The 13,324-nt window shown below is 46.3% G+C and overlaps 1 protein-coding gene across 7 annotated transcripts in view; it reads right to left on the bottom strand.

The window, feature by feature from the left end:
• Cnnm1 (cyclin M1) overlaps window positions 1-13,324 on the bottom strand; it is a 58,142-nt gene that overhangs the window by 23,039 nt on the left and 21,779 nt on the right. For all 7 annotated transcript variants that reach the window (XR_003952827.1, XR_003952828.1, XR_001782623.2 and 4 more), the window contains exons 2-6: window positions 8,908-9,051; window positions 5,791-5,931; window positions 4,394-4,563; window positions 2,224-2,323; window positions 1,748-1,795 (exon numbers count right to left, since the gene is read on the bottom strand). Coding sequence is in view for 4 of the 7 variants with exons in the window: in XM_006527480.4 (XP_006527543.1) it covers window positions 1,748-1,795; window positions 2,224-2,323; window positions 4,394-4,563; window positions 5,791-5,931; window positions 8,908-9,051 (603 nt within the window). In the remaining 3 variants the exon portion in view is untranslated. The remainder of the gene's footprint in view (window positions 1-1,747; window positions 1,796-2,223; window positions 2,324-4,393; window positions 4,564-5,790; window positions 5,932-8,907; window positions 9,052-13,324) is intronic.

Here is a 13,324-nt window from a genome sequence, read left to right as displayed (position 1 = left end):
AAGTTTACTCTTCTCACTGATAAAACTGAGGGATTTTTTTTAGAGAACTAGGATCAGAGGAAGTCAGGTAATATCTTCCCACTTGACATTGTTTTTAGTTTATTTATTTGTGTGTCTGCGGGTAGGTGTGGCATAGCATGTGGGTGAAGGTCAGTTATCTTCTTTTCCAACGTGGGCTCCAGGGTAACAAACTCAGTCTCATCTGACTCAGCAGCAAGGGTCCGTTCCTGACGGACCCTCTTTTGTTGGGCCTTTTTAAAGAATGTCATATGAACTGGGGAGGGAAGGAGGTGGCGAGATCTATGATACTCTTTGTTTTCTGTTTTTCTTTATTCACAGCTCTTTTTGAAGAGCCAGAGCAGAGCCAGAATTTCTAGGTAGCATCTTTTTTTTTTTTTCCAAGACAGGGTTTCTCTGTATAGCCCTGGCTGTCCTGGAACTCACTTTGTAGACCAGGCTGGCCTCGAATTCAGAAATCCGCCTGCCTCTGCCTCCCAAGTGCTGGGATTAAAGGCGTGCACCACCATACCCGGCCTCTTGGTAGCATCTTAACAGCCCTATCATGTCCATACAGTGACTGAATTCTGGACCACAATGATCTAAAAATCTGTATCCATTGTGCTGCGTGAAATAGTCATGAAACAGGAGATGTCCCATCCAGGCTAAGTTATCAATTGGCTAGGTGATTTGGGACAAATCATTTCTTCACCTTTCCTTATTAGAATTTTAATTAATAAACTTATTTATTTATTATCTATTTTTTGTGGGGCTGGGATTTGAACTCAGGGCCTTGACCTTACTAGACAACTACTTGGCCACTGCTCTATACACCCTGCCCTTTTTTCTCATTCTGAAGTGACATTTAACTTGCTGTTCTTGGCCTATGATGCTTCAAAGCCTTCAGATAAATTCAAATATAAAAACACTATGTAAAAATCTCTTTTATGATGAAAGGAAATACCCCACTTGACATTAAAGTGGCCACTGCAAAATTTAAACCAATGAATCTAAAGGAATTCTAGAGAAAATTCTTTCTAGATTACATTCGGATCACAATCGAAGCCATGCTTTCTACACACAAACACACTGATTCTGCACAGAAACTAGCAAGAAGGTAGCACACAGAAGGGCAGTTCAAGCCAGCCACCAGCCCTGTGCCAGTCCGCACGCACCCCCAAGCTGCATGCATGGCCAGCTGGCAGCCACCTTGTCGCCGACAGAAAAGCTGTAGGCAAGGAAAGAGCAATGGCTAAGCAACAGATTTCACTAGCCTTGAGCCACAACACCAAACGCCACAGTTACCTTTTCCTAAGGACAAACATCATAGACCAAAACCAAAACCAAACAAAATATTATAGCACTTCAGATAAAGGCCAAGGGTGAATTACCATCGCACAGAAGGAAAAGGACGGCCATCAGAGCATACAGCTCAACTTCCTGCATTCCCTGACAAGTGGCAACTCATGATGCCCCCCCCCCCCCCCCAAGCCACACTTCCGCTCATCCCTTGTGCAGTAACAGAGAAGCCAAGGCACACATTCCAGGCACACAAAAGCTAAGCCTCCGTGCTCTGTGGGTACCTGGTGGGAGGCAGTGTTCCCGGCAGAGCATTACAAGGAAGCTGCCGGCATTCAGCCATTCTCGTTAACCCAGCCCATGTTCAAATAGCCTGGTTCAGGTTCCCAGAGTGGGCTGAGGCAGGACCATGGCAGGGAAGACATGAGGAAGGGGTTTGAGAGATACATACGGAAGACAGAGGATCCAGCCAGACTTCCAACCTTCCGCACGTCATTATCTAAGGACAGAAGGGTGCAGTGGGTTTCAGAAGTAATTCAGAAAACAGAATGTCTCATGGAAATCTCCACTTCTACTCCACCCCAGCACCAATTAGCCCTGCAGGAATCAGGCAGGAAGGAGGGTAGTAGGGAAGAGCGTGAAACAACGTGTCCTTTCTTTCGGAAAAGCCGGGTCTCCACCCCAGCACTTGCTACAAGATTACCTTTTCCACCCCCACCTCAGTTTTCTTCCTCTTAAAGCCAAACAAAATCTGAAGTTATTTTTATGCCGTCTTTGCACAGAAGGAAACCCGAGCCAAGGAAGCGAAACAGCTTATTTTGAAGGTGTTTAACAGGAGTCAACACAAGAGTCGTGACTTCCGCCTAGATCTTTCTTGGTGGGCCCCACTGCTTCCCTGATAAACTCCCGGCTTAAGAACTAGAATACCTGAGCAAGCGCTGGTCATGATGGCTGGAACACCATAGTAGGTAAAGGCTCCGTTCTCAAAGCGAAGGCCTTCCTTACCAACCTCCACTTCCACTTTCCCCTGGAGAGAGAAGGAGGGTAAGGAACTTACTGAGGCTGGGATGGGCACTTCCAGGTCTTCCAGGTTCCCTCAGACCCCAAGGACTTTTGTGGGCACGGACAAATGGACTCACATGATCACAGGGAAGTGTTAATTCTGCCTAGATTTCCTTTACAGAAACACAAGCTCCGACTTCAGAAGCCCCTTGCAGTGAATTCACAGCTTTATCAGCCCTAAAGCAGCACGTGGTCCTGAATAACGAAGCTCTCCTGCTACACTGTAGCTGCCTTTCGAGGACACAGGCCTAAAGCACCAGTAAGCCAGAGCATAGTAAACAGCTTTACTGACTCAGTGTCCCAGACGAGACCATTTCTGGGTCTGGCTGAGATAGAACCTGCTCTTGTTGAATTCACCACTGGTGACAGTGATAACTAGCATTCATTGTCAATGATAGCAATAACTACCATGAGTGTAGAGCTGCATTTATGCAGCTGTTACTGTTATGTGCACCTGTGGATTCTCAGTCAACCCTGCAGGGTTTCTCTGTGTAGTCCTGACTGTCATGGAACTCACTGTGTAGAGCAGGCTGGCCTTGAACTCAGAGATCTGCCTGTCTTTGCCTTCCAAGTGCTGGGATTAAAGGTGTGCACCACCACGCCTGGCACCTTGGCATTTTTCAAAATAAATACTTGCAAACGGGAGGATTAGGAATTCTTGACAAAATATCAACAGTTGTTGAAGCTAGGTAATAGTTACGTTTTTTCCTTCTTCCTACTTTTTGGCTAGTTTTCCATAATAAAATGTTTAAAATGAACATTGCCACCTGGCATATGTAACATTTTTATGTCCAGTTGACAGATGGATTGATTCAGGCTCAGAGAGGTTCACTGGATTAGCCAAGGTTTGCTAGCAAATAGAAACAATGACATTTTGAAGGCAAATCTTTCCAATTCCTGAGACTACTACCTTTTTTTCTATTTTATCCCCTTCAGCTTTTTATTTGAAAGCTTTTCCTTATGAAGGACTGCATGTGTCCTTGCATTATATACACAGTGTAACACAATTCATTTCTAAGGTGAAGAAAAGGACCCCATTTATGGGGGTAGAATCATCATTACTGAGGTTGCTTGGAGTGATATATATGAGACAAATCAAGGCATAAACGGGATAGGCTGAGGTGGACTGTATGGCCAGCGGCCAGTTCTAACTCAATGTGATCTTGACTCGGATCTTAAGCCATCACTGTTTCTAGGGCCTATAAAACTCTGCTGGGAAGAGACATGGAGCCAGTGACGGAGCTCACGGTGGGGCCAGGACAGGATAAGCTGTGCTCCAGTGGAACTCTGCCTGACACTTTTAATTAAGTAATTAATTTTATTTTAGACAGAGTCTTGCCACGTAGCTCGGCTTGCCAGCAACCCAGTATGTAGATCAGACTATTCTAAAACTCACAGGTATCCTCCTGCCTTTGCTTCTTGAGTGCTGGGATAACAGGCATGTGTCATCATACCCAGCTGTGACAGATACATAAGGCAGGCCTGTCCAGGTACCCAGGGTAGGCAACTGATAGCCTTTTTCATTCAGTCATTGCCTTCCTTCTTGGCCCTTACAGAGAGAGATGTTTCAGGGAACCACAGAGAATAAATGTATCCCACATGGTCCAGGAGGCAGAGACAGGGCCAGTGTGGAAATCAGAGATGCTGAGAGTCAGATCAACAGAAGAAAGGGTTTAAGAAGAGTCATGTACATATCAGGAGGCAGTGGGGGACACTCAAGCAGACACCCCGAGATACCAGGATTCCACAGGCTCTTTCAGTTCAGAAGGAGAATGCCTTTACTGAACATGCAGGCTTCTTACTGTCCCCCCAACATGCTCGAGTGCTAAGGTGAAAGCCCATGGGAGAAGCTACAGATCCCGGGATACCACTCTTACATGCCTGTGGCTTTCCTGTGGGTAATGCAAGGACGCCCAACCCATTGGCCTTGTTCTCTAGGCACCGTGCAATGAGGGAAGCAAAGCCCGAGGAATTCCCCTTTGCCCTGCAGGTGCCCTCCTCTTGCTCTCGGAAGTCCCCTGACCTTGACACCCACCTGTAAGAGCAGCACAAAATAGTCCACCGGGCGGTTGCGCTGGTAGAGGTAGTGTTCTGGGGCTTTCTTGTTCCTCTCATCAAACTTAAGCTCCTGGATCACGTTGGGATGTTTCAGAAGCCGGAGCAGGATCTTCTCCGAAAGGTACAGGGACTTAAAGGGCTCCACTTCTGGAAGGCAACAGGGGGTGGGGGTGGACAGCTGCACTGCTGCCCCTCCCCCATTCCAACTGCAAAAGCTGGCAGGAGGCGAGTGCAGCATCTGGGGTTTCATCTAGAACAAGACCCTTAAGTAGGCCGGGGTGGGGTGGGGGTTCTGCAAATCAATCCCTCAGATGAAGAATGTTAATCCCCAGTGTGCATCCAGGGGCCTTCTCTGTGCCTTCTGGGGCTGACTATTGCTTCATGATATCTCGGGAGAAACAGGTCAGCGTTTGGGAAAGGTCAGTTTTGTTATGACTTTTGTCCCTGATTTTATTTAGAGTTGGACCCTGGACAACTCTAGACACAAAGAATTGAGTCTGGCTTATCTGGATAGCATTCACCTGCTGGCTGACATGAAATCCCAAGTTAATAGAAAGGTAATGACTTAAGTGATAAGTTGCCAATAATGTAAAATATCATTTATCATACTCAACTATTAATAGGCATTATATAGTGATGCTTGCAGAATTATACTAAGCAGATGAAGCTGCTTTGCCCTGGGCAATTGATCCATGATTAAAAAAAAATTACATTCAGACAAGATTACATGTTGAAAATTCTTACTGTAAGGAGGCTCCACTTTATTGTTACCCACCTTTTAGTACCTGGCCAGCTCTGGCTAGCACTCTACTATATCCTCAAAGAGTACGTATTGTATTAGCTAAAAATGGAACTTAGTCATGGACTAACCATTCTAGGTGAACATGTTAATTAGGGCTGAGTGATGTCAGAGAGTTCAAAGGCAAATCCTTGCCTCTTCATACAAAGGAGTTCCTGTACCTGTTTTTCTTTCTAAGGGCACCAGGATTCCCACTCCAGACTCCTAGTGGGGAGCAGGACACATGGGCTTGTTGCTTGGTAGGATAATGCTTTTCCCTCTGGGACAAAGGTCTGGGGCACCCCAATCCGAGTAGGATGGAGTAGGTTGGCTTTAGGCTCCTGCTAGGAAGTGAGCAGAGGAAATGGAAGTTATGCATTTTCTGGTAAAAGAGTACTCACTTCCTCTCCATCAACACAGCAGGGAGCCTGAAGCTACCTCAACCCAACAGGAGGCAGCCTTCTTCCTCAAACCCTGGCTCTCAGTGCCAGTGGCACACTGGATGGGGATGGAGAATAGTAAGAGATGTGGTGCCTGGTGCCATGCTAGATTCTACTAGAAGTGTTGAGGTAGGGCGTGGGCAGGGCAGGTCCTACCTGTGGCCATGAAGCGGTGTGTGGCAAGCAGCAGCTGTGGCGAGATCTTGACTCTGATCTCGGAGTCTGAAAGCTTGAACAGAGAGAAATCATGCCGCCTTCTCTCCCGGTGTGGGACCCTCTGCTTTTTCCGATTGTCAGCTATAGGACACAGGGGAAATACGACAGTCAGAATCATTGTTGGTCTTTGGATGCTTACACAGATTCTTCGGGACCACACACTTCTGCGGTGCCAACTGTAGGAGGCTAGGCCAACTCCCTCCCAGTAGGAGCCAGCAGGCAGCAGATGGTTCAGTGTTGTTTGTGCTTAGGTGGTAGATGAAGGGGTGGGGAAAGATGGCAGGGGGTTGGGGGGGGGAGGGTGGGAGAGGGAGGGAGGTTCCCATGCCCAGAGTTCTAAGGCTGGTTCTCTTACCCGAGAGCTGTGCAAACTCTCCATGCATTGGAGTTTTTGATTGCTTTAATCCATACAAGACATTTAATACCTTCTCTATCTGTGCAGTTATTGCAAGACTCTAATGTACTTGACAGTGTTTATACAATGTCATATAGACATAAGCTGCTGGTATTCTTGGCATGAAAGGGGTTGGGGTTTCTCCCTCTGTCCTCTTCCATTCCCTAGAGCAGGGCTCACCTAGTCTCTTTCCTGTGGGTTTAAGCCACACTAGGTGTGGTAGCTAAGCCATGTCACTCTCTTCCCGCTCACAATTCTCCTGCTTCCCTCGGGACCCTCTGGAGAGAGGATCATGGGAAATACAAGGAAAACAAAAGGAGAAGGAGTCAACGTGCATATAGAATTTTTCCAAAAGCGGATTCTTCAGATGAGGACTAAGCCGAGTCTGGAACTTCAGAGCCTGTACACTGGGCCTGAGTCTACGCACCGAGAGGCGTACTTTCTCCTAATTAGTTTTTTTTTTACTTGCTTTTTTAAAAGGAAAAGTCTTTTTTTTTTTTTTTCCGAGACAGTGTTTCTCTTAAAAGGAAAAGTCTAGGGACCTGGAGAGATGGCTCAGCAGTTAAAAGCACTGACTGTTCTTCCAGAGGTCCTGAGTTCAATCCTCAGCAGCCACATGGAGGCTCACAACCACCTCCCTATAATTAGCATCCGATGCTGTCTTCTGGTGTGGCTAAAGACAGTGACAGGTGACAGTGTACTCACATGTATAAAATAAATCTTTAAAAAGAGGGAAAAGTCTACATGTGTATACACATGTATAGATTCACATTTATGTATATTATATATGTATACATATACATACAATTTTTTTAAGTGGAGGAAGCGATTATTTTGAACACTTCTCTGTTGCTTAGAGAAAAAAAGACATGGAAGTGCTAACCTACCTCATCTGCGCTGGGGGAAGGGGAGAGAGATGTGTCTCTGTTCTCTTCAAACTTGGCCTGGAAAACAGCAGGGCCCCAGGGCTTGTGGTACAGTGGACCAGATACACTAGAGACCAAAGGGATGTGTCCTCGCAGCAGGAAATCAGGACCTCAGATTCCAGCCCCCCCCAACCCCCCTTCTTTTGGAACTTGCTTCTCTCAGGCCTTAGGACTGGCTCCCATCTACACAGCTCTAGTGGACCTGCCTTTGCCTCTGGGCCCTTATTTGCACTTCAACCTTCCTTTTGCTCTGTTTGAGAAGGTGGGATGATTCCGCCCCAGGGGTCCAGAGTGTATATAATGAGTCACAGTCACATCCTTTTCCAGCTTTGTGTGGCCCTTAGGGAATCTGTGTGGGGCGCGCTGGCCCTCTCCTCCAGGAAGAGGCTCATGCAGAAAGTGAGCGTCAAAGAGGCTTAGAACCCATTTTCTCTGCTGTCACTAGTGAGTGGCCTCCGAGTTATATGACATATTCACTTATGTGTCTACCAGCATGCCATTAACCTTTCCTCGTAGAGACATCCCTATAATCTCTCCCTTTAGTACTCTGATTTTAATAGTGGGTACTTGAAGCATTCGGGTTTTTAAAAACACTACCCCAGGAAGAGACTACTAATTTAGTCTTCTACCAACGACTAACATTTCAGTATGGTCTCCGTCAATTGTATTTAAGGATTCTGGAAGTTCTAGACCAAGGGTGGTGGGCAGAGAAGGGAGCCTGGAATGGGAGAGGTCCTTTCTGAGCGCCAACCTTGTTTGAAAATGCTCAGTACTGCATTCCCAGGTCCCCGAAGGAAGGTGCGGTGACACTCAGCTTGCTTTCGGTAAGGGCTTGGCCCGTGTTTTAGATTTGATCTCTTCTTGGCCCACGGGTATCCCTGCCATATGGTATCACAGCCTTTTGCTGCGAGGAAACAGTTTCTGGAAGATTGCTCTGGCAAACCGAGGCTGCTCATCTCAAATAAATGAGTTATCCCTGGGCAGGGAATGGAGTGGATAGCCTAGGAGATGAAACTCTGGGGAGGAAACATTTCCTGGCCAGAGACTCCCATGGACTTAGATAACATTGCAATTTCACAGACAAAGTAAGCCCTTGTGTTGCTGGCAGACAAAGCGTTGATAAGGCCCATAGGCCTGAAGCTGTCACTCACTACAAAGAGGAGGCCATATTGTTCCTGAGCGGTGCAGGGAGAGGAAGAGACCAGAGGCAGAAGCAGCAACAGGAGCCACACAGGGACCTGATCCAGGGGGCAGGAGGCATGAGAGCCAAGAACAGCATCCAACAGGGGCATTTAACCGTTTGGCTTTAGCGAAGGGTGATGCTATGACGGTGCTCGTTCATTGGTCACTGGTGGTCCGGTGTGAGGAGCTCCAAGGGAGCTGGGCTCTGCCTCTAGGTAGACAAGGAGCCACCATGGGAACAATGCAGAGGGCAGAAACAAGAGCAGAGAGCCCCCTGGGCCTCCTCTTGGGCACACTGTCTTTCTCTTAGCCATTTTTTCCATTTGAAGGCGAAGCTATCTTTCCCCAGTTTTAACGGTGTTCTGGAAAGTTCCCTTCTGATAATACCTTACCAGCATGATTCAGGATAACGTGGGCCAGGGTGCCCTGCCATGCTAGCACTGCCTGGCCGTGGGTGACACACCGGTGCACAGACTTGCCTTGACAACCTTTCCCATTGTTCATCAAACCGATGCGTTCCTGGGGGTCTCGGGAGTAGGAAGGACCCACACTTACTGTAGAGGTCAGTTTCGTCGAGGATCTCCGACTTGATGATCTCTTCTATGATGTCCTCCAGAGTCACAATGCCCATCACCTCATAGAAAGGGTCTCCTTCACCCTCGTTGTTCACTCTCTGGACAATGGCCAAGTGAGATTTTCCTGGAGAACAAATGAAACCATAGTCAAACATATGGGATCATTTTCAGAGATGATTTCTGTTTGTGAGAAAACAATACAGAGTTTCTGTTTGACTAAATTCAGGACTGAACTCACCCCAGGACCATCTGAAAATAGGAAATTGGTGTGTGCAAGTTCTTACCAATGGGAGCCTGATACTCAGAAGAAATACAGATGTGTGTTGCTCAGTGATAGAGGCAGGTTCTCAGACCTGAACTGTTAGGCAGTTTCATTGTGGGAATATCACAGAGTACAGGTGCACTGCCTAGTTTTCCGTCAACTTGACACAAGTTACAGTCATAAGAGAGGAGGGATCCTTAATTGAGAAAAATGTCTGTATTCAATAGAGGCTGTAAGTAAGCCTGTAGGACATTTTCTTAATTAATGATTGGTGGGGGAGGTCCCAGCCCATTGTGGACAGTGCTGTCCCTGGGCTGGTGGTCCTGACTTCTATAAGAAAGCAGACTTAGCAAGCCATGAGAAGCAAGCCCGAAAGCAGCACTCCTCCATGGCCTCTGCATCAGCTCCAGGTTCCTGCTGTTTGAGTCCTGCCCGGCTTCCCACAGTGGAATGTGCTATGTAAGCCAAACAAACCCTTTCCTACCTAACTTGCTTTTGGTCATGGTGTTTCATCACAGCAATAGAGACCCTTATTAAGATAGCACTTATGCAAACTAATGGTTATGTCATAACTAATGACATAATGGTATGTCATCACTAGATAACATTTTTATAAGACCATTCTACATAATCTATTGTTGGCCATACATTGCCATGTGGCACTTAGTTATATTTTATAACGTTAGTTTGCATATAGGTTGGACACATAGGATACAATGTAACACATTTACACAATAAGTAATGGTCAGATCAAGGCATTAGCATGTCTACCATCTCAAGCCTCATTGTGTCCTTGAATCAGGTCTGTGTGTACTAGCTGTTTTGAAATATGCGGTTAATCATTGTCAAGTAGGGGACTGTACTGTGGTCTGAGCCATTAGAAGCCACTCCTCCTATCCAGCACACAGCTGTACCTGCTAGCCACAAGCCCTCCCTCCTTCCTCCCTTCCACCTGCCTCTTGCTTCTGAAAACCTCTTGTTTCTTTTAAGGGCAACTTTCTAACATGTATCTAAAATGTAAGCTAGTTACATTTTTTTTCTTTGAACTTTGACACATTGATAAGAATATATTAGGTGAAGGAGACTCAAGAGCCTAATTGAAAAAGTAAGACCGAAGGAGAATTAGATTAAAAGTCAGGCTCCCTGTTTAGGCAGACTGGTTATTACCTTCAGGTAAATTATTTAACTGCCACTGAGTTGCCAACACTCATGTGGAATCAGGAACCAGAACCAAGGCTGTGGACTTTTGGAACTGCCTCCACGGAAGGCTGTAGCTAATATGTCCTGCCCCTGAATCTGGGTGGGCTTGTTCTGTACCCGAGGTTGGGTGGTAAAAGACAACAACTTCTGCTGTAGAGACCCTGTAAGACGGTTGTTGACTACCTTTTTTTGTTTGTTTGTTTTTGTTTTTTGGTTTTTCGAGACACGGTTTCTCTGTGTAGCCCTGGCTGTCCTGGAACTCACTTTGTAGACCAGGCTGGCCTCGAACTCAGAAATTCGCCTGCCCCTGCCTCCCAAGTGCCGGGATTAAAGGCGTGTGCCACCACGCCCGGCTGGTTGTTGACTACCTTGAGGCCACCATGGTTCAAGAAGCCACCTTGAAAGTGGGTGCTTCATTCTCAGCTGAAAGTGGGTGCTTCAGTCTCAGCTGACCCAGGCTTTCTTGTCTTCCCTAGTGATGGCTTAAGTACTGCAAAGCAGAGAAAAGTTATCCTATCATGCCTTTCTTAGAAGTCATTAGTGTAATAAGATGGGAATTGTTTTCTATCTCTGTTTTGGGGATGACTTGTTATCAATACTCTAGCTAGAACTGGCCACATAGCTGGTATATTTGTAAAAAGGTTTAGTAAACTATAATGTATCACAGGCAGATATGACGTCATCTTGATTACCAATTTGGTTGGATTGAGAGATATCTAGGAGGTTAGTAGTGCATACTTCTGGGTGTTTATATGAAGGCAATTTTAGGAAGGGTTAGGAGGAGGTGGGGAGGAGGAGGAGGGGAGGAGAGGAGGGGAAAGAGGAGGGAGGGAGGGAGAAGGAGGAGGAGGACCCACTCTGGGTGCCTATGGCACCATCAATGTGCCTCAGCTCAGATGGGATAAGGGGAAAGGAGAAAGCTTGTTTCCACAACCATTCTCCGTCTGCTTCTGGCCGCCATGATATGAGCTGCTTTTTCTTGGCCACCATGGCTCCCCATGGGGACAGGATGAAACCAGGAACCAAAGAAACCCTTCCTTGTTAAAGGTGTTTATAGCGGGAACATTCTGACTAATGTGGCAGATGTTTTGTTTTTACTGTCTAACAACTTAACAAGCGCTAATATTTGTTGAGCTCTTGCTTCATGCCAAACACTATTTGGAACTCTTGACACATGTCAAATGATTTAATCCTCAAAAGAGCTGGGGCCAGGCAGTGGTGGCGCACGCCTTTAATCCCAGCACTTGGGAGGCAGAGGCAGGCAGATCTCTCAGTTTGAGGCCAGCCTGGTCTACAGAGTGAGTTCCAGGACAGCCAGGGCTACACAGAGAAACCCTGTCTTGGAAAAAACAAACAAAAAACCAAAACAAACCAAAAAGAGCCGGAAATCGATTACACTCATTTTACAAAGGAAAGAATTGAGCCACAAGTTGGGTTAGTGTTAAGCCTCAAGTGGCACAGCCCAAAGGGGGCGGAGCTGGATCACAGCTGTATCCAGTCCTAACAGGAGGTCTGCTCACCCTTTCTTTTCCCTTCTTTTTTTTTTCCCCTGATAGAATCAAACCTAGGAAAAACCAAACACTACCCCTCCACATTTTATTTTGTGACAAGGTCTCACAAAGTTACCCAGGCTGACCTGGATGTTCCTGTCTTCTGAGAAGCTGGGATTATGGGGCCTTTGCCATTAGGCCTGGCTGAAGTATTTTCTAGCTGCCCTCCTCCAGGTCAATCTGTTTCTTTTTCTAATATAGACACATTTCCTGGCCCTGTTCCTAAAATGCAAACCTGAGTGGTTCTTCTTTCTTGGCTGTGAGACATGTAAGGCGTTATAAGGAGAAAGATCTGAGGTACAGACTCAGATGAGTTAGTCCTGAAAAGAAAAACTCCCCAAAGCAGCTTTTGTTTGTTTATTATTAAAGGCATCACTCAAGAATAAAGAAGGGCAGTTGGCTTTCCAGAAGCATAGTTAGCTATCATTTCACTTTCCTGTTGCTGTGATAAAGCATCTGACCAGAACAACTGAAGGGAGAAAGGGTTTATTTCAGCTCACAATTTGGGGTTCCAGTCCATCACAGTAAGGACCACAGCAGAGGAACCTTGAGGACCACTGTATCCTCTACCAAGAAGCAGAGAAAGGTGGATGTCTGCGTTCAGCTCACTTTCCCCTCTACAGTTCAGTACCCCAGCCTAGGGAATTGTGCCACCCTAAGGTGGCTCTTCCTACTCCCATCAACCCAATCAAGATAAACCCTCACAGGTAGCCAACCCTAGGGGACCATCTCCCAGGTAATTCCAGATTTTATCAAGTTGGCAATTGGGATTAACCATCACAGCTATCAAAATTTAAAGGCAAAGATACTCCTTGGGGTTTGAAATGGAAATGATATTTGAAAGATGGTATTTTTACCACTTATGAATGGTCTCTAAAATGTCCTCATCTTCTACCTACACTTCAACCTGCTTCTACACTTCTAGCTGTGCCAGTCAGGTTCAAGAGCTTTCCATGCGATGGTTAATTTTGACTGCCAACTTGACAGGGTCTAGAATCACCTGAGCCACAAGCCCCTGGGTATGCCTGAGAGAAACCATCTAGATAAATTCTTATTCTCTAAAAGTCAAAGAGAGCTGGATGCAGTGTTTGGCACGTTCTGCTTGCCAACTGAAGATTCAGTGTGTCCAAGCACACGAAGCTCTGACTTCTATCCACAGTGGACACATACATAACCTGGAACTACCAGCCAAAGAAACCCTTGCTCTAAGTGGCCCTTGCAGCTCTTCTGTCACAGTAACAGGGCAAGTGTCTACTGAGATAGCATACAGTAAGTAACAGTCCTTACAGAATCAAGTCTAAACTTAAGTTGTTTAGTAAAATCAAGACTGCACATTGTGGCTCTTCCCAATATCCCCATTTACTCTGCCACATCCCATCAGCAGG

This window comes from Mus musculus, chromosome 19, assembly GCF_000001635.26.
Source record: "Mus musculus strain C57BL/6J chromosome 19, GRCm38.p6 C57BL/6J".
Lineage (NCBI taxonomy): Eukaryota > Metazoa > Chordata > Mammalia > Rodentia > Muridae > Mus > Mus musculus.
The sequence above is the reverse complement of the archived record's forward strand: the minus strand, read 5'-3'. Positions and strand labels throughout refer to the sequence as shown.